The sequence below is a fragment of the Gymnoscopelus braueri genome (genome assembly GCF_963280865.1).
Source record: "Gymnoscopelus braueri genome assembly, chromosome: 3".
NCBI classification, from domain to species: domain Eukaryota; kingdom Metazoa; phylum Chordata; class Actinopteri; order Myctophiformes; family Myctophidae; genus Gymnoscopelus; species Gymnoscopelus braueri.
Window position 1 is genome coordinate 12,690,183 of NC_137612.1, and position 20,205 is coordinate 12,710,387.

Below are 20,205 nucleotides of genomic sequence, written 5' to 3' on the forward strand. Positions count from 1 at the left end.
TTGTGTGTGTGTGTGTGTGTGTGTGTGTGTGTGTGTGTGTGTGTGTGTGTGTGTGTGTGTGTGTGTGTGTGTGTGTGTGTTCTACCTGTCTATGGAGGGAGTCCTTGGTTGCCAGTTCGTTCTCCAGCTTGTCGTTGATATCGTGGATGTGGGTGGGTCTCACCTCTGGGCAGCCAGGTACCTCTTCTCCAGCGTGGTGATCCTCTCCTCCATGTCCTCTCTCTGTGCCAGACCCTGACCACAGGCACATAGTAAGAGCCAACACACACCTGGGTATGTTCTGTTCAAGGTTATAGTTAACGAAAACTAACAAAATAACTAAAACTAAAATTAAAAAAACCTTTGCGTTAAAGGTAGGGTAAGTGATTTACTTTGGTTAAAATAAGTGTTAAATAGCTCTATATTCTGATGGTACTCATAACTCATTGCAGTAGAGTGTTTGTTCTGTAAAAGGAGTCTGCCATGTCTCTCCAGCTCTTTATTAAACAGAAAATGCATTTCTCTCTCCTGATTGGCTTAAATGTTGTCACCTACCTGAAAATGTACTATATTGTGTTTACTAAAGAGCTGGAGAGACCCCTGTGACAGAACAAACGCTCTGTAGCAATGATTACTATCACAATATAGTACTTTAACCTTTTTAACAAAAAAAAAAAAAAACCCAAAAATTATCACTTACCCTACCCTTAACTGAAGTAAAAAAAAAGATAACTAAATTATAGATAAAATGCCCTTAGTTTTAGTTGTTGTCCAACACTAACTGAATATATATATATTTCAAATGGTATCTTTTGTTGAGTTTTTGTTACACAATATACCTACTCTGACCTTTTTGAATCCTGCACCTGACAAATAACCCAAAGTATGAAAAAAGTAAATAAAACTAACACTAAAACGAATAAAAACTAAACTAAAACTAAGCGTATAGTCACACAAATAAAAACTAATACAAACTAGCAAACCCGCTCTAAAAACTAATTAAAACTAATCTAGAAGTATAAACTAAAGTACTAAAGCAGTTAAACTAAAGTAAAGTAAATTGTACTTATGTACTAATGCACTTGACATACTATCCGACCATCTAAAGTTTTTTTTTTTAGATGTTTGGAGGAAGCCTCTGCATTCCGTTCATTTCCGTACGGAACTTTCAGAGACTTGAAAGTTGCTTGAGAGAAGGTAATCCAACACACTATATATCACGTTACGTTATGACTGCGTTTTAATGCATTTTAAAGGCCTGGATCGATATGAAAAGTCTGGCCAAAAAGCCCCCTGGAGGAAAAAGATTGATTTACAAACGGAATTCAGACTTCCGTGACTTTACACTAACTGCACTGTGAAGTTTAGTCAACATTGACTCAATTATTCAGGGAAGTGACTAATGACTAAATAAAATGTAAACAAGCTAAATAGAAGAAAGAAAATAAAAGTTATTATCAGAAACAATTGCCTATGTTTATGTGCATATGGCAAAGTATAGACATGTATTGACAGTGGTATGGTACTTTGATGTTTTTAGATTAAAGGGACTACACCATGAATTTTAACTTTTCCTTATTTTTTGTGTTTTTGGTCTCCCCTACCTCTCTTCTATCCCAAAAAACACCCCAGTTTGAAACACTCAGGACTTTCACAGCATATCTGGGGTTTTCTGTAAATTGGTCTCAAAACAGACCAAACTGATCCACTGACCAATCCCTCCCGTTTTTTCAGTTCCAACAAAAATAAATAAAAATTAAAATTAAAAACAGTTTAAAAACAAAATTCATGGTGTAGATCCTTTACGTTAACCATGAAACAATTCCTCCTACATCCCAAAAACAATCACTGCAGAAGCTGATCCAAAAGTATGTGCATATTTTATCATATTTGTCTGCTATTATTATTATTAAGGGTTCTTCAGAATGAGAGAGGAGCATTGTCTCAGTGTACTTATCGTTTCTGTTGGGTGGAAACCATTATGTTCCAAAACTGTTATAATATAAATGATTATATCATAAAACACACATTAACCCCTTTAGCCCCATTTCATACCTACTGTAGGCTATTTGAAAATAGCCGATCTACAAGCTCGACGCGTTGTGAGCTTGTAGATCTCAAAACATTTTAGCACTTTTACTTTTGTTACTTGTAAGTATATTTTGATGCCAATACAGTATTGTAACATTTAAGTAACATTTTGAACCCAGGCCTTTACTTGTAACAGAGTACTTCTACATTGTGGTATTGATACTTTTACTTAAATAAAAAAATGTCAGAACTTTTTCCACCACTGGCTCTAAATCAGTGTTGATTTCGTCGATTAAAACTATGTCATAAACTGTTCGTCGACTGCAGTACCTTTTTTCATTGACGAAAACAAAATAAAAACGAAACAAAAACTAAGCTATGATGACTAAACCCAAGACTAAATATATGTATATAAAAATGTCAGTGAGGGATCTAGTGGAGAAGAGATCCAGTGGAACTAAAACACAAGTCATATTATGTTCGGTTGCGCTCGGGTGTTGCACTCTGAAAATAGCAGATCTACAAGCTCACAACGCGTCGCAGCGCGACGCGTTGTGAGCTTGTAGATCGGCTATTTTCAGCATGCAACCAACTGCTCTATATACAAAAAAACACATTAAAACGTTGAAATATGGAGAAGCAAAGGTTGGTGACGTTCCGCTCCCTCTCAGCGTACGCACGCTCACCTCTCTCTGCTCTCGCTGCTGCTTGATGGACAGCTCCTCGCTGCGGCTCAGCTCCCCGCCGGGTGTTGGCCAGCTCCGCCTCCAGCTCGGCCACGCGGGCGCACATGGCGCCGGAGCGCTCGCGGCTCTGCGCCAGCTCCTGGTTGGTCCGGTCCAGCAGCTCCTGGAGCTTCTCCCGCCCGCCCGCCGTCGTCGTGGGCGTCTATGGAGCCGTTTGGCAGTCTCTGTACGGGATGGATATGATGCAACAAGTGAACTGTGTGAATATCACCGCCAGGGGTCTTCAACGTTTTTTTCAGGCCAAGGACCCCCATAGCTGAGAGAGAGATGAAGCAGGGACCCCCCACTACATATTGTACAAAATTGTGTTGCAGATCAAACTTTTTCATAGATTTCATAGATAGCTTCATAGACTAGTTTGACGGCACCATCATGCTGGATTCACGTTAATGTGTATGTTCTAAATCTGCTATTTTCTGGTCATTTTAGTATCTCTTATACTATATTAAAATTGCCTAGTTAATCGAAAAGCCCCAGCAGCAGCAGATCAAACACCACGGACGTTTCCTCAGCGTGATTCTTAAACGCAGTTGTTTGACACCTGGGTAAGTTGTTGACTTACTGTATATCAGTGGAGATGAGTGTTGTGTTTGTACAGTAATGGATAGAGAGGGTTTAGACTTCCGTGTTTGTTTGTGATGTTGGAGTTAGTTCTGGGGTGTTTTCATTAAATGAATCTTCAGGGAAGCATAATATTCAGACGCTGAATATGCTTTTGGAATCCAAGTTAGCAGTCTCTACTTTTTCTGGCTTTCATTTTCACACACACGCAACGCACCAAGGTTATAATAGTTTTTGCATTTTCATTTGAGTTTAGATTTTATTTTATTTTTTATCCAGTCAATTTGAATTAGTTTCTAAAGCGGATTTGCTAGTTTTTTATTTGTTTCGATTTTTGATAATGCTAACAGTTTTAGTTAGTTTTTTATTAGTTTTAGTGTTAGTTTTAGTTTTAAAAAAAGTCTGATTCTAATCACACCTAATCACAGCCAATTCAAAACAAAGTGGTCCATTGATCCTCATACTGTAACTATAGGGTCCCTATTCTGGGGCGCCCCAAAATAGCCAATCTACAAGCCCATAGTGGGCTATTTTTGGTGAAGAGATTTTATGTAGAGGTGAAAAAAGAGCCGGCCAAGTACAGAGCCACGGGGACCCCCGTTCAACAAAGTATATCGTTGATGTCGGGGAGAAACCTCTTATCTATTGTATTTCAACTTTTTGTGTTTTTTCGCAAATTAACGCCCCTACTTGATCATACTACAGCGTCACACAAAAGAACAGGTACAGAGCCCTGGGGGACCCTGGTCAATGAAGTATCTAGGACAGGGGTCTTCAACAGGGCGTCCGGGACCCCTAGGGGGGTCCTTAGAGTTACTACAGGGGGGGCCGCCAAATCTTTGTGTGATAGAAGACAGAATGTTTGGTGATAATCTGGGCAGGTGCAATATGTGTAATATAGACCTAGTGAAATGTGTATGAGAGGTGCAATATGGGTAATGCTAAGGGATGATTGAAAGCTTAACATGTACCTGTGCTGGGCTGTTCTGTTTGCCAGTGTAATTGGGCTGGACCAAGTCAGAATGGCAGAGGGGGGTTGTGATGTGTTTGTGAAATTGTTAAGGATATTGTTGTAGTGTAATGTTGTAGGAGAATCATTACTGGTGTAGTTCGTGGAGTTTTAATATATTTTATGAGAGTTAATGTTATATGTATTTGTTTATTGGTACTGGTCTACCCCTTGACATGGTGGAGTCCAAAGTCCAGACTAATTGCTCCAGCTGAGTATAAAACGCTGGCAGCAACACACACATTTAGTTGGTTTGGTAGGATGAGCGCAAAGCACCACCGTGTCACCAGTTTTGGAGCTCCTGTTTTATGTCTTTTGTATTTTTTGGTGTCAGTGAATAAAGCACTTTTTGGTTGCACTTTACAAGCGCCTCTGAAGCGCCTCTGTACTGCTTCCAGCCGTGAAATGGCTCATTCTCACAGTCCTATAGCAGGATTTAAGTGGTTATAAGAGAGGAGCCATAACCGTTCCATTTTGTCCCAATAAACGGTTTAAATGTCTGTGGGGAGCATAGAACTAACCTCCACTGAGAGGAAGAGAATGAGAGCGCTCTGTCCTTCACTGTTCTTTACCTGAAGCTCAAAGTTCTACACCCCCCCCCCCCTTCCTCTTTCTCCTTGACCCTCTTCTAATATCGTCACTGTCGGGTGGAAACCTTGTACTGTATGTCCAAAATCATTCCTTTTTTATGATAAAAAAAAATAACTTAAAATAGTGAAAATAGCAGATCTACAAGCTTTTCAGCCCCGCCAGCGACGATATACTTTAGTTACCTACTATCAGGCCGCTACCTTTTAAAGAGGTTGTCTTTCTTATAATAATTAGACCTACTTGCTCCCGCAGGGGGAAATTCAGTTTTCAGCTTCACCCAGTTGATGGCTGCCCCACAGAGAGAGGAGGAGCAGTGAGGGGTTCAGTGCCTTGCTCAAGGACCATATAGGCGGCGGGTAATGAAGGCTAGGGTAGGCTAAACCTTCCCAAATGTTATGCTGCGGATTGTGCAAATTATATATAATATGTGTGCAGCATTATATAGACCATGTATTTGTTTACAAACATTGAGACTGGACACACAGTAGGTGACTGTTTCATGTAATCAATTCCCAACAGATCCCCAAACCTGTTGGGGAGCGCTGGTTTCAGTTCATTCAACCTCTCGTGTGTTGGCTAGTGAGGTGCGCGCCGAGAATAGCTGACATACAAGCTCACACCGCGTCGCAGATGTGACGTTTGTGAGCTTGGAGGTCTGCTATTCTCAGCCGTTCTCTGCGCGTTCTCTCACCTTCGCGGGACAGAGCATAAATTAGGCTTGATGGGCTGCAGCTGCGCCAGCAAGAGCAGGCTCTGTGCCGTGATCATAGAGCCCTCCCTCTGTTCTTATGACAGCCACTAGAGGTGTGGTTTGGAGGACAACTGCTTTGAATTGCTATTATTGTTTACACAACAGAAACCAAGGATTATAGAGCCTATTTCAAGAGCAAGAGATCTTGAAATATATATTCCTACGCGCCGCCCGCGGCCGCAACTACTGATTTGCAAATTGCACAGATAATTCATATTTCATTATCCAGTAGTAACATGGTCTTAATAAATGTCCTCCCTTTTGTTTTTGAAACAGAAACCTTGTTGTGTTGTTATTATCTATCCTTTCTGATACTATTGCATACTTATTATTAGTTAATATTTCACGATCAGTCGCTTCAAATTTCATCCTGGCCCAATTGTCAGGCTCACCCGCCGCCTATGTCAAGGACACTATGACACATTGCTGTCCTGCATGGCCTGGAATCGTACCTGGGACAACCAGGGCCTCTGGCTCACCAGGCGGGGTCTCTAACCACCAGGGACCCCAACTACATATTGCATTAAACCACCGCTGCCCTGTATCCTCCTTCTTCACTGTAATTGTATTCTCTTATTTTTTCAGTTTTATTTGAACTTCTTTCCTTCCGTTTTATTCAATGCAAACGTCTTTCTTTTTGCTTCATGTTTTATGTAAAGCACATTGAATTGCCTTGTTGTTGTTGTTGAAATGTGCCTTACAAATAAACGTACCTTGCCTTGCCTTGCTATAGGTGGGTTTAGATTATAATGATACACTACAGGCTAGGTGTATCAGTAATCTATTGATTTATCTATATAGCTGTGTATAATTTACATTTTATTAATTTCTTTTCCCCGACAGAGATACCGGAGCTGGACTGTTTCTGCTGACGTTTCCCCATTCACGGGGGGACTGCTGTTTAATCATGTTAGTTATTATTCCCCGTGGGTTTACCAGGGGTCCACATCCACCACAGGCTTACATAACTCCTTTCAAGGTTGGATTCCTAGGCAGGCAGGCTGGGAGGGAAGAGGACGAGTTTTTTCCCCCCAGGCAGACAATAACAGCATGAATGGAATGCATTATCATTATCAGTAGAGGTAAGAGAGATTTAAAATCCTGCCTTTTAGCTCCGGTTCACCTGCTGCGTGCGTGTGTGCGTGTGTGTGTGTGTGTGTGTGTGTGTGTGTGTGTGTGTGTGTGTGTGTGTGTGTGTGTGTGTGTGTGTGTGTGTGTGCGCGTGTGCGTGTGTGCGTGTGTGTGTGCGCGTGTGCGTGCATGTTTTATCTATTTGTTTAACTCTGAGAGTGTAACAAATGTAAACGAATATTCGGTTACATTTGTTGCACTCTCGTTGTGACTGATTCACACTTAGGTGTCGCACAGCGAAAATAACTGATCTACAAGTTCACAACGCTGCGGGGTACACAATGCGTCATGAGCTTGTAAATCGGCTATGATCGACAAGTGACACCATGGTGCACCAGTATATTAATCAGGCTTTTAGACCAGTCAGGACCGAGACGGCTAGACGAGCCAGACAGACAGACAGACAGACAGACAGACAGACAGACAGACAGACAGACAGACAGACAGACAGACAGACAGACAGACAGACAGACAGACAGGCAGACCTTCCAGTTGGGTTTGGATCCGTCTGCTCGTTCTTCACCTTCTTTCCTCTGTCTGGCCATGTTCAACTGCAGTGTAGATTAAGATTAAGATGTTAAACACCAGCAATGCACACGCATCATGCTCTCTCTCTCTCTCCCTCGGGTCCATTAGAGGAAATCACCCTCTCTCTCTCTCTCTCTCTCTCTCTCTCTCTCTCTCTCTCTCTCTCTCTCTCTCTCTCTCTCTCTCTCTCTCTCTCTCTCTCTCTCTCTCTCTCTCTCTCTCTCTCTCTCTCTCTCTCTCTTTCTCTCTCACACACACACACACACACACACACACACACACACACACACACACACACACACACACTCGTCACCTCTCACAGGTTGCCATGTCTGTGTGTGATATGAGAAGCCATGGACATCATCAGCCACAAGCGGTGATAATATAATAATATCGTCGCTTTCGGGGGGGAAACCTTGTAACGTCCAAAACGGTTCATCTTCAGGAAAATGATGTGGAATTTTGTTTTACTTTGTGTTTCCAAATGGATCCAATGTAGTTATGATTTTAGTCACAACAAGGTTCTTGTTCATTGGTTCAAACATCTATAAAAAAGAACTTGACAGACAGCTTTAACCACTTTTAAAAATGTTTCCCAAAAAATAGCCAACCAAAAACAGTCACCTTTCAGGATTCAAATAAAAAAAAAACAGCAAAAGTAGCAGATCGACAAGCTCAAAAGTTTTGATCTTGATCTGAAAGGGAGCACGGTGGCGCAGTCGGTAACGCTGTGGCCTCACAGCTAGAAGCTCCTGGGTTCTATTCCCGCTGGGGACGCTGGGGGAGTGCCCATACCCTAGGTGGGGTTGGCGAAAGGGCCTTTCTGTGTGGAGTTTGCATGTTCTCACCGTGTCTCCTAGGGTAGGTACCCTCACGAACAACATGCAGTAATCCTGGGCTCTATACTCTACCAGGGGCGCCTGATGGAGAGGAGAGGAACTGGTTGGAATATCGTGTTCCTTCCACGCGCTACGTCCTAACGGGGAAACTCCTCCCTGTCAGGTGATAAGAAGCGGCTTGCTAGCTCCTCATGCATTGAAGGAAGCATGAGCTCAGTTCGGAGCTCTCCCCAGGCTGGCAGAGGGAGAGTAGCACCCAGAATTACAGCTTAAGCAATTGGCACTGGGTGAAAAAATGGGTTACAAAAATCGTGGGATAAAATAATCTTGTACATCTGCTACTTTTTTAGTAGGGCGTTAAGTTACAAAAAAACACAAAAAGTTCGGATATGGAGATAAGAGGTTCCTGCCCGACAACAACGTTGTACTTACGAGCTTGTAGATCGGCAATTTTCACTACTTTTTGAATGACACAAGAAGTAGGGCATTCGTTTATGGGAAGAAAAAAAAAACAAGTTGAAATATGGACATACAAGGTTTCTGCCCGACAGCCAGGATGTGATTATTAATGAGGAGTACGGTACAGTACAGTACAGTACAGTACAGTACAGTACAGTACAGTACAGTACAGTACAGTACAGTACAGTAGGTGTCGTCCCCTAATGATCAGTGCCAGCGTTGACTCTGGGCTCTTTACAGTAACATACAGTAACATCAGCATTCTGACGGCTTTGAATAAAAATACACCCAGCGGCTTCTCTCTCAGAGCCTAGCATGAAATATTCAACGTGATTTTTGTCTTCATAAGGGTATCATTATTATTGGCTCCTTGTTAAGTAGAAAAATATACAGAGGAGGAAGAAGGTGTGTGTGTGTGTGTGTGTGTGTGTGTGTGTGTGTGTGTGTGTGTGTGTGTGTGTGTGTGTGTGTGTGTGTGTGTGTATGTATGTGTGTGTGCTCAACACATGTGTGACATTTCGGGCACACATATCCGAATTGTTCAGCAGATCGATGATACAGCCTTGAAAGACTGTTAGACACGCATATACACAGACGCACACGCTCGCACGCACGCACACCCACCCACCCACCCACCCACGCGCGCGCACACGCACACGCACACGCGCACACACACACACACACACACACACACATTTTACGCATCTCACCTCTTGTGTGGTGGCCGCTAGCTGTCCCTCCAAGGTGGCCACTCTCTCCAGAGCCACCCGAAGTCTCTCCCGCACCTGACATGAAGAAGAACACACACACACTTTCTGTCATGAACTGTCTGTTTGTGTACCTTTATTATTTAGCGATGTCCTAGTGTTTCCTGTTTTGCCTTGTTGCCGCTTCCTGTCTCATCTCACCTACCCTTGGATTAGTCATGTTCTCCACCTGTGTCCTGTTGTGCCCCGGCCAATCCCTGTGTTGATTTGTCTTTGAGTTCACCTGTGTCTAGTTAGTCTCTGAGTTTGTTTGTTCCAGATCTGTATCTAAATGTCATTAGTGAAAGGCCGCTGCATGCTACCAAATGAGGCGGTCACCCTATCACCGTTCGTGACGACCAAAACGGTGGTTTGGATACTAGGCGCTCATAGTCCGGTGATTTCGGTGAGTAAAAACAGAGAGATGTGTTGAGGTGAGCGGTGAGTTGCTTATCACGCGGCTCAGTGACGTCATGTTGTAGTTTTAAAACCACCGCGGTGAGAGGGTGACCACCAAAAATGGTAGCATGCGCCCCCCTTTAGTGTTTCCCAGTAGGCTATAGTTTAGTTTCCCAGTTTACTTCCTTTTGTTTCCTGTTTATTTTCTTATTAAATATCCTTGAATTTAGACTGCTCTGCCAACGTCTCGTCGTTTCTGCGCTTGGGTCCAACAATCCTGTTTCACACCCTGACACGTTCATACATACACTGTTCAGAAGCAACTATACATGCACACCTGAGGACAGCCTGACACATACATGATACATACAGACTATTTAACTCCATGACCAGCCGCTAGGCTCATGAACTGGACTACTAGCTTTTAGTTATTTATGGGTCTATGTGCACCAGCTTGTGCAGCTATAGGCTTATGAACTGGACTAGCTTTAGTTACGTATGGGCTACATGCAATAACAAAGGATTATTATTTCCAGTGACACCCTTTTAATGCTTTTTATGCTTATTCATATATATTTTTGATCTCACCCTCTCGGTTTTAAGCAGTGTTGATTTCGTCGACTAAAACTATGACGAAAAATTTTCGTCGACTACCTTTTTTCACTGACGAAAACTAAATAAAACATTTCGTCAACAAATAAAAACTAGAATAAAATGTTAGTGAGGGACTAGTGTAGAAGAGATCCAGTAGAACTATAAGACAAGTAGCAGATCTAGTAGCAGATCTACAAGCTCACTAACGCGTCGCGCTGCGACGCGTTAGTGAGCTTGAAGATCGGCTATTTTCAGCATGCAATCAAGTGTAAAATCAGCCATTACAATGCCATCAAGGCACCGCCAAAATAATTATTTGTCGACTAAATCAACTATAGATTTACTTGACTATAATCTTATGATATTTATTCGACGAAAACAAAAGACTATGACTAAAACTACATCAAAGTTTGCTGTCAAAATCAACACTGGTTTTAACCTGTGCCCCCTCTTTTTGTGCTGTGTTTTTAACTAACCTTGTGCCTGTATGAGCTATGAGATACCTGAATTTCCCTTTGTGTGTGTGTGTGTGTGTGTGTGTGTGTGTGTGTGTGTGTGTGTGTGTGTGTGTGTGTGTGTGTGTGTGTGTGTGTGTGTGTGTGTGTGTGTGTGTGTGTGTGTGTGTGTGGTTGCGGTACCTTCTCGTCCAGGGCCTTGTGGTGCTCAAACAGGGACTTGAGGGCTTTGAGGACCTCCACCTCGCTGGAGACCCCCGACGGGGGCGGGGCCTGCCTCTTCACCACCGTCATCCTCAGACTGCGCTCGTGGCGAGACACCAGACACTCCAGATGTTCCAGCAGTAGCTGCAGTGTGACACACACACACGCACGCACACACACGCACGCACGCACGCACGCACGCACGCATGCACGCACACACACACACACAGACACACAGTAGTGGAGGAATAATTTTATTTATTTCATTATACCATGTAATATTACTTAGGTGAATGCAGTGGCGTCAGTTCAGCAAAAGCTAAGGTATGGCAAGGTTAGGGTTGCCAACTTCCAGAGATTAAAATAAGGGACACCTATCCTGGGCACGCGGCAAAGCGCGGCCGAAACATTTTTGGGGGGTCAAAACCCCCAAAATGCATAAAAAACTATGCATTATACCTATAACACAATACAAACACAATGGTCTTACACCTGCATTAGGCTTTTTTATAATATATATGTCACAGGGAAATTGGCATTCCAGGGAAATTGAAAGAGGAGCGCTCGCTTTTAGGCGCTTTTCGAGAGAGACAGGGTTTTTTACGCGAGGCTCGCGAGGAGGAGGAGGCGCGAGGCGGGGCTTTGATACGAGGCGGCGCGAGGAGGAGGAGGAGGCGCGAAGCGGGGCTTTGATACGAGACGGCGCGATCACACCAGGTTCACACGCACACGTGATAATAGTTATTGTCGGAGGCGCGCCGACTCAGCAGAGCTTGAGGCCGAGGAGGCGCGCCCTCGCGCCTCCAGGCGCGAGTGCCCGCGCGGACCGGCCGAAGGTCTGCTAGTCCAATCAGCGCCGTCCGAGTTGTGAACCGATAGGGGGAGAATAGATATTTTCATGGGTTACAGTCTATGGTTACTATCCAGTGCCCACGACGACACACATGTGTGCGTGTGTATGCGTGTGGATTCAGTGTGGATTCAGTGTGCATTCATTGCCCTCTAGTGTTGGTTATACAGAATTGCCTGGGTGGGTGGTAAAAACAAGCGCTCCTTTTTCAATTTCCCTGGAATGCCAATTTCCCTGTAACATATATATATTCTTTAATGTATTTTTTCTGGAGCCAAGGTATGGCACCTGCCAATTGACGCCCCTGGGTGAATGCATTAACCGTGTTTTAGTAGTTTGTTCTAACCGTGCACTAAATAATGCAATAAAAATGTGTATGTTTGTATATTATTCTGTGTGGACCCCAGGAAGAATAGCTGTTGCCAGGTGTGTCCACCCATTTCGGATGCTGTCAATGCACTGAATGGGAGGTTATCACGTTGAATCAGACCATTCATTGGGTGTAATCAAGAGATACTGACCTACCGACGGAGATGTTTTGTATAAAGTATAGTTTTGGACCATGACGGAGGCGCGCAGTCTCAAGCGAACTGGAGCCACGAGGTTCATGTATGGTATGGTACTCATACCCTGGTGTTGTTATTAAAAAAGGTTAATGTATGGTACTCATACCCTGGTGTTGTTATTAATAAAGGTTAATGTATGGTACTCATGGTGTTGTTATTAATAAAGGTTAATGTGTGGTACAGTACTCATACCCTGGTGTTGTTCCTCTCTGCCTTCAGCTCAGAGATCTCCTCTTCCTTCTCCAGAAGCTGCTCCCGACACACATTCAGCTCCTTGGTCAGTGTGGCGAACTCCTGCAGCACACAAACACATATACACAATACATTATTATTATTATTATTATTATCATTATTAGTAGTATTGCGCTGGCTGGGCCATGTGCATCGTATGGAGGACGGTCGCATTCCCAAAGACCTCCTCTATGGGTGACACGTGTGAGGAGAACAACAGGTCGTCCCCACATGTGCTACAGAGATGTCTGCATAAGAGAGACACGAAGGCCCTTGACATCGACATTAAATCCTGGGAAGTTCTTGCATCTGACCGCACAAGGTGGAGAAGCACCATCCATACACCAACACCTCATGACAGGGGAAAAAACTGTCAGACGCAGCGGCAAACAAGAGGCCCCGGCCGCCCTGCAGAAAAGAGGAAAACAGCGCAGACAGACCAACAACCACATACATACATTATGTGATCTATATGACCGAGACTACCACTCCCTAGGGCTCTTCAGACGCTCCAGACCAAACCCGTAGGATGTGCAAACCATGGTCAACCCTGACCAACGGAGGCCTATGACAGATTATTATTATTGTTTTTTTTAAATAATAATTATTCTCCATAACCATATGTACCATAATGTTACTCTCGGATAGAAACCTCTTATCTCCATATTTTTACTTTTTTCGTAAATTAACGCCCTACTTGATCATACTGTACTACAGCGTCACACAAAAGCATCAAAAGTAGCAGATCTACAAGCTCTTATAGATCTACTACTTAAAAGTAACAGTTTTGGACATGTGAGGAGACAATAAGCACCACGCCTCAGGTATTTGTGAGTCACGTTCATCCTTTAGGAATGAATGCAGGGACACTATCATGCTGTTCAGTTCATTGTTTATGGTTGTCATAGTGACTATGATATAACATGACATTGCGACAACAATGTACGATACAATCCATAATGTCGGGGAAACGTTTCAGCCTTTTTCTCCGTGCTCCTACAATGCCCATGATGCATTTCGCGGGCAAGCAGCACCCTGACATGCCCATACGGACTACAGTATGTCGTCCTTAATATACAGTATGAACCTGATTCATATAATAGCATTATATTGCTGTAAACACAATGCCACGACCGCCTACAAACCAGAGTGTAGAAGAGAGAGTTGCGTCACACTTTGATCTCGCCGCAAAGCGGGATGTTGCCTCCTGTTCCAAACATTGGAACTTCCTCATTGAGATAGAAAGACAACTTCCTCATTCCATTTGTACGATAGGAGTCAACGCTAGTGCCGTCACTCTCATAGTTATATCACACTGCTAAAAACCAGGAAGGGTTGCAGTTTCACCCCAGTGACATCATTGGAGTAAACCTTTCAGCATGCAGTGGCGTTTCTCAAACACAGAAGGCTGCTCATTGTCATGGCTGAAAATGGTAAGCCTACTGTACAAAATCTACAAATATATTTTATATATATATATGAAAATCTCAATAGTGTCTCTTTAAACCACTAACACTACTACATGTGTCACATGGATGGAGCTCGAGAGCAACTAGAGGCGTGCATAAATAAATACATTTTAAAAAGACCAAGTGAGAGGAAAAATATGTCAAGTAGGCATAACAAATCCAGGTCCAGGCACTCAAGGTGTATTTTTTAGGTAAAAGGCCTTTATTAAATTTGGACTACGGACATTGAAAAACACCTTCTTCAGGGTGAAACAAAGACAGTAGGCCTAATTATAGGTGTAGGCCTACACATGCGTGTCCCTGTGAGGTCTTTCCTCTGGCGCCCCCCTGGGGGCATCATACAAATATAATTCTAAACATGCAGAGGATGCAATGTGTGAATAGACACAAACTTTAAAGGGATAGTTCACCCAAAAATATCGATTAGTAACCCCATGGCAGAGATGGGGACTCGAGTTAGGGACTCGGACTCGAGTCGCACTCGAGTAGCCAAAAACGAGACTCTCGACTCGACTCTGACTCGCCCCTCAAAGACTTGAGACTTGACTCGACTCGAGCCTCAAAGACTTGAGACTTGACTCGACTCGAGCCTCAAAGACTCGTGGACAATCTTTATTTTATGTTTATTTTTTGGACAAATAAATGAATGAAATGCCCAAAAAACTTCCACTCCCTTGTCCCCCCCCCGCAAAGAAACCTCCGCTCCAGTGCGCGCTGCGCGGAGCCGGCTTCAGTCAAGCTGTTTCATGCTGCTCATTAACGTAAACATGGAGAGGCGAGCGCAACAGCTGCTATGTGTGTGGCCGCCGCGGCCTTTCATCATAAAGTTTAAATATAAAAACTTCGAAATTAAACAAATATGTTTAGCTCAGAATCAGCTATATAACCTCAGTTATCTTGGCATATGCTTACATTTTTTATAAGATGGTCGGATCATCTGTGACAGCACGTTTAGGAAACATCGGATCTTCATTTCGTTAAACCCAGCTGGGTGAATATTCAACACTTCACCACGGTAAACGCTACGCTCATGTAATGTTCACTGCATAAAAGCTGTGGTTCTCAAACCTTTTCAGGCCGTGACCCCCCAAAAGAATCATATTTGAACTGGGGATCCACATTTAGACAGTTTTTTGGTGCGCAACACAGCCCTCGTTTAAGTGAATTGCTTTCACCTGCTCTGCTGTTGGACTGCTGCGGAGTCGAGTGTGCGCAACAGGGCATATCTCCGCCAAGCCAGGGTGACCTACCCAGGCCCATGAAATTCATATGCAGTCATAGTAGCCAATTAGAATGAAATCTGCAAAAACTGACTCATATACTGATACAGAACCATATTGGCTATATATTATCACTGTCGGGTGGAAATCTTGTATGTTCCTTTTTTATTATTATTTTAAAACAATTAAAAATCATGAAAATAGCCAATCTACAAGCTGTAATTATTAATAATTAAGAAATACTATATTTTAAAGAGTGAAAAATCAACTTAAGTCATTATTAGTGCAAGTTCAATCACATTTCATTTGAATGAAAATAAATTGTGGGGAAAATACATAAAATCTCTAATCTGTGAATCTAATGTGATTTATTATGACCTGTCTATACTTTTACATCTATGCCCCCGCCCCCCCCATTTTTTTTTTTTTTTAAAAGACTTTAAAAAGACTCGAGACTTGACTCGGACTCGACCCTCAAAGACTTGACTCGGACTCGACTCGACTCAACCCTCAAAGACTTGAGACTCGACTCGACTCGAGCCTCAAAGACTTGAGACTCGACTCGACTCGAGCCTCAAAGACCCGAGACTTGACTCGGACTCGACTCGACTCAACCCTCAAAGACTTGAGACTTGACTCGACTCGAGCCTCAAAGACTTGAGACTTGACTCGGACTCGAGCTCAGAGACTCGTGGACATCTCTGCCCCATGGAGACTTGAATTCATGGATATCTTTTTGTTTTTGCCTAAGCCGATGGCCTTGAAGGCCAGCGGACTGGTATAGGCAGCGGTTCCGGTAGGAGGCACAAAGGAGACCGGATTCGCTGCTGGTCATCAAATTATTGGCTTAGGAATGCGACAAAAACAATAAAATATCCATGAATTCAAGTCCATGGGGTGACTAATCAATAGGAAAAAATGAAATTTTGGGGGTGAACTATCCGTTTAAGTTGATTAATCATTTCTGGATTATGCTATACAATACACTTATGATAGTATCCATTATTAATTCCAAAGGGCATATGTTTTAATATCCGTGGGATGTTACCAAATGTCGTTTTAAAATGTAATATAATGTTTAATATTTTAGTGTTTATGAACTTGAGGAAGTCAATAAAAGTGCAAAAAAACAACCTGACTGTAGTAGACACAGGCAGTATCCTTTTAAGCTGAGTTTCAGTGAGTTATTATGCAGTGATTTCCACAACATGTATTTTATCAAAAAAGTATAAACTTCAACTTCAGCCATGTGGCCCTCCATAGCATTTTAAACACCCAGACAATAATTGGCCACAAAGGAAATACAGTTTACAGCATAATATCCAATGCAATATAACTTCATTATGACACAATACAATACAAGATTACCACAAAAAACAACAACACAGGATCCCATTTGAAAGCAGACACAGAGAGCAAACCCTCATCTTTCAGCATGACACTAAAGCTGAGTTATTCTTTGTTCCACGCCAGTGTTTTGCACTGAAAAAAAGAAACGGATCCACAAGCTCACAAAGTGTCACAGTGCAACGCATTGTGAGCTTGTAGATTGGATATTTTACTGTAAGCTTGTAGATCGGCTAAATTACTGTAAAGTAGTAAAGCAGTGTTTCAAGCTTTTTTAGACTCAAAAGAGAAATTTGATTTCTTCTTGGGACCCAAACTAGTGAAGATAGCCGATCTGCTATTTTCACTACTTAAAAAACAATATATGCAATTTCTTAGATTTTATGAATTTCCTTTCCATTTTTGACTTTTTATTATTTATTTCTGAACATATTTGCTTTTTGAATATCTTTTGAAATAATTAGAAAATTGTAGGAAACGGGGAAAAAAATGACATTTAAGGCCTTTGCAGACAGGGTGCGATTTTTCGCACGGAAAAAACGGACAATATCATTTTTTAAATGAACACAATGACGACACAAACTCAATGACGTCATGCACACCGGCTCCGTGTGTGCATGATGCGTTTTTTTCATGCGTGTGTGCATGATGCGTTTTTTTTCCCAATCGAACCCAGTTCGATTCGTGCGTCTTTTCGCATGCGGTAAAAACGTATTGACTAATCGCACCCTGTCTGCAAAGGCCTTTACTCGTGACCCATAAAAAATGGTTCCGTGACCCACAAACGGGTCCAGACCCATTGTTTGGGAGACAGAGCTGTAAAGCATTAACGTCCAGAACAATTGAGACGACACTCATCATCTCTCATCATGAAGTCCCTCACGTACGTTTCTCTTTATTGACCAAGTCGATGCAGGTGTTGTCGTTGCAGATGTCTACTAGATCTTGAGGCAGCGACGGCTGGGACGGCGCTCCACCCCCTCCGCCTCCCCAGCCATCTCCCCCTCCTCCCCCTCCTCCCCCTCCTCCCCCCGACCCTCCATGCCGGTTGACCGCGCTGGCCGACCTCACGGGACTGGACGACAGCTGCTGCGGGGTGACCAAGAGGTGTCGCTGAACTCGGACCTTCTTCTCGGCCGCTCTCTTCCGGGCGAACAGCAGGTAGACGATCTCCAGCACGTTGAGGAGCACCGAGACGCCGGCCACGACCAGCATGAAGACGATGAAGATGCTCTTCTCCGTGGGACGCGACACGTAGCACTCGGTGCCGCCCAGCACGGGGCAGGGGTCTCGCTGGCAGTGGAAGTGGCTGACCACGAAGATGGAGGTGAAGATGCCGCCGAACGAACGATCGGTCGCGACCATCTTCGACGCGTCGACGAACTTCGCCGAGCCGCCGAAGAGGTAGATCTGACCCACGGCGAACCCGACCTCCAGCAGGATCTTGAAGACCAGCTGGACCAGGTAGCTGCGCAGGAGGACGCCCTTGATGGTCACCTTCTCCCGGTCGTCCGTGTACCTGGGCCGCTTCAGGAACGGCGCCGACGCGGCGGCGGCTCCTCCTCCTCCGTCCGTCTGGCTCTTGCTTTGCAGCCGCTCCCTCAGCCTCCTCTCCTTGTGGACCACGTGGACGGCGTGGGCCAGGTAGACCAGGGTGGGCGTGGACACGAAGACGATCTGCAGGACCCAGTAGCGCACGTAGGACACGGGGAACATCCAGTCGTAGCAGGCCAGCGTGCAGCCGGGCTCCAGGGTGTTGCACTTGAACTCGGAGTGCTCGTCGCCCCAGACGTTCTCGGCCGCCGCGCCCAGGACCATGATGCGGAAGAGGAAGAGGACGCTCATCCACACCTTGCCCACCACGGTGCTGTGGGACTGGACCTTGTCCAGTAGCATGGAGAGATACGACCAGTCCCCCATGATGGCTGTTGTTGTCTGTCTGTCTGTCTGTCTGTCTGTCTGTCTGTCTGTCTGTTGGGAAATAAGAGGCTTTAGTGTTGCTTCTGGATATCGTTGCTGTCTGCAGGGTTGATTTCGTCAACTAAAACTATGAGGAAAAATATCTGTCGACTACCTTTTTTCACTTTTTCGAAAACTGAATAAAAACGAAATAAAAACTAAGCTTTGGTGACTGAAACTGAGACTAAATATATTGACAATTTCGTCAACAAGTAAAACCTAGACTAAAATGTTTGGGAGGGACTAGTGGAGAAGAGATCCAGTAGAACTAAGACAAGTCATCATGGGTGTGCACGGGTGTCACAGACCGAAAAAAGCTGATCTACAAGCTCACAACGTGTCGCAACGCGACGCGTTGTGAGCTTGTAGATCAGCTATTTTAGGCATGCAGCTAAGTGAAAATTTGCCATTTCAATGCCATCACGGCCCACCAAAAATACATTTAGTCGACTAAAATCTTATGATATTTAGTCAACTAAAACTAGACTAAATGTAAAACAACTAAACAGAAACATGTGCCAGGGACCCCCGATACAAGAGTTTTTTTCGTTAAAATGTATCAAACATATTCACTTAATGTTTAAAAAATAGTATTTCAAGATTTTTTGAAAATATCAGATCTACAAGCTTACAACGTGTAAATAGCCATGTAAATAGAGTTGCAAAGAAAACGATTAAAAGCTATACAAATTAACTAGGATACTAGCAAAAACATCAAACACATAGCATCTGTCTAAACTACATAATATCTAAATAACATTCTTATCATTTGTGGTCAAGCAAACATTAAGTGTGGCTGCCGTGCCAACGGCAAAACACTTACTGTAGTCCGCCATACTTAAAGATATTTAATAATATTCTTCCCGCAAAATAAAATGAGTATAATTACTTATAAGTACTTTGAATCAGTAACAAATACTTGAAGGTTGTTAAAATCAGTAAAAAATACTCAAAAGTTGTTAAAATCAGTAAGAATACTCAAAAGTTGTTAAAATCAGTATAAATACTTAAAAGTTGTTAAAATGAGTATAATACAAAAAAAGTTGTTAAAATGAGTAAAAATACTTAAAGGTTGTTAAAATTAGTAAAGAATACTTGAAAGTTGTTCAAATTAGTAAAAATACTTAAAAGTGTTTTGAATGAGGGAAATCTACATAATAGTGCATAACATGAGTAAAAATATTCAAAAGTACATAAAATGCTGTATTTGAGTTAAAGTACTTACAAGTAATCAAAGTAAAACACTTAGCGAGCGGCAGGCACACTTAACATTTCTTAGAAAGGTCATCCAACATTAGAGACGTCTTAATGTAAAAACAAACAGCACTCACCGTTATGGATCAGGGATCAGAACACCATTGCCATTGATCTCAACCACAGAACAGGAATGGTGTTCGAGGACTTGAGACAAAGGAAAGACTGACGTCCTTATATTATACGGTTTCTGTCGGGTGGAAACCTCATACGTCCAAAACTGTCACTTTTCAGGATTCAAATGTCAAAAAAACAAAAGTAGCAGATCTACAAGCTCAAAACGCGT

General features: G+C 43.1%; 2 protein-coding genes across 2 annotated transcripts in view; both read right to left on the reverse strand.

Moving 5' to 3' along the window:
* Positions 1–11,128, reverse strand: part of ppfia4 (PTPRF interacting protein alpha 4) — a gene marked incomplete at its 3' end in the record, with an annotated part of 44,109 nt that extends 32,981 nt beyond the window's left edge. The window contains 8 exon segments of the mRNA XM_080423698.1: positions 86–160; positions 163–234; positions 2,697–2,750; positions 2,752–2,865; positions 2,867–2,920; positions 7,285–7,350; positions 9,336–9,410; positions 11,003–11,128. Of these exon segments, the coding sequence (XP_080279824.1) occupies positions 86–160; positions 163–234; positions 2,697–2,750; positions 2,752–2,865; positions 2,867–2,920; positions 7,285–7,350; positions 9,336–9,410; positions 11,003–11,113 (621 nt within the window). The 5' untranslated portion in view covers positions 11,114–11,128.
* Positions 11,129–17,585: 6,457 nt separating this feature from the next.
* On the reverse strand, positions 17,586–18,666 carry LOC308081812 (gap junction Cx32.2 protein-like; the record flags this gene model as incomplete). Its single annotated transcript, XM_080423436.1, has 1 exon — positions 17,586–18,666. Exon 1 carries the CDS (start codon positions 18,624–18,626, stop codon positions 17,586–17,588), a length of 1,041 nt encoding a protein of 346 aa, XP_080279562.1. The 5' UTR covers positions 18,627–18,666.
* Positions 18,667–20,205: the final 1,539 nt, after the last annotated feature.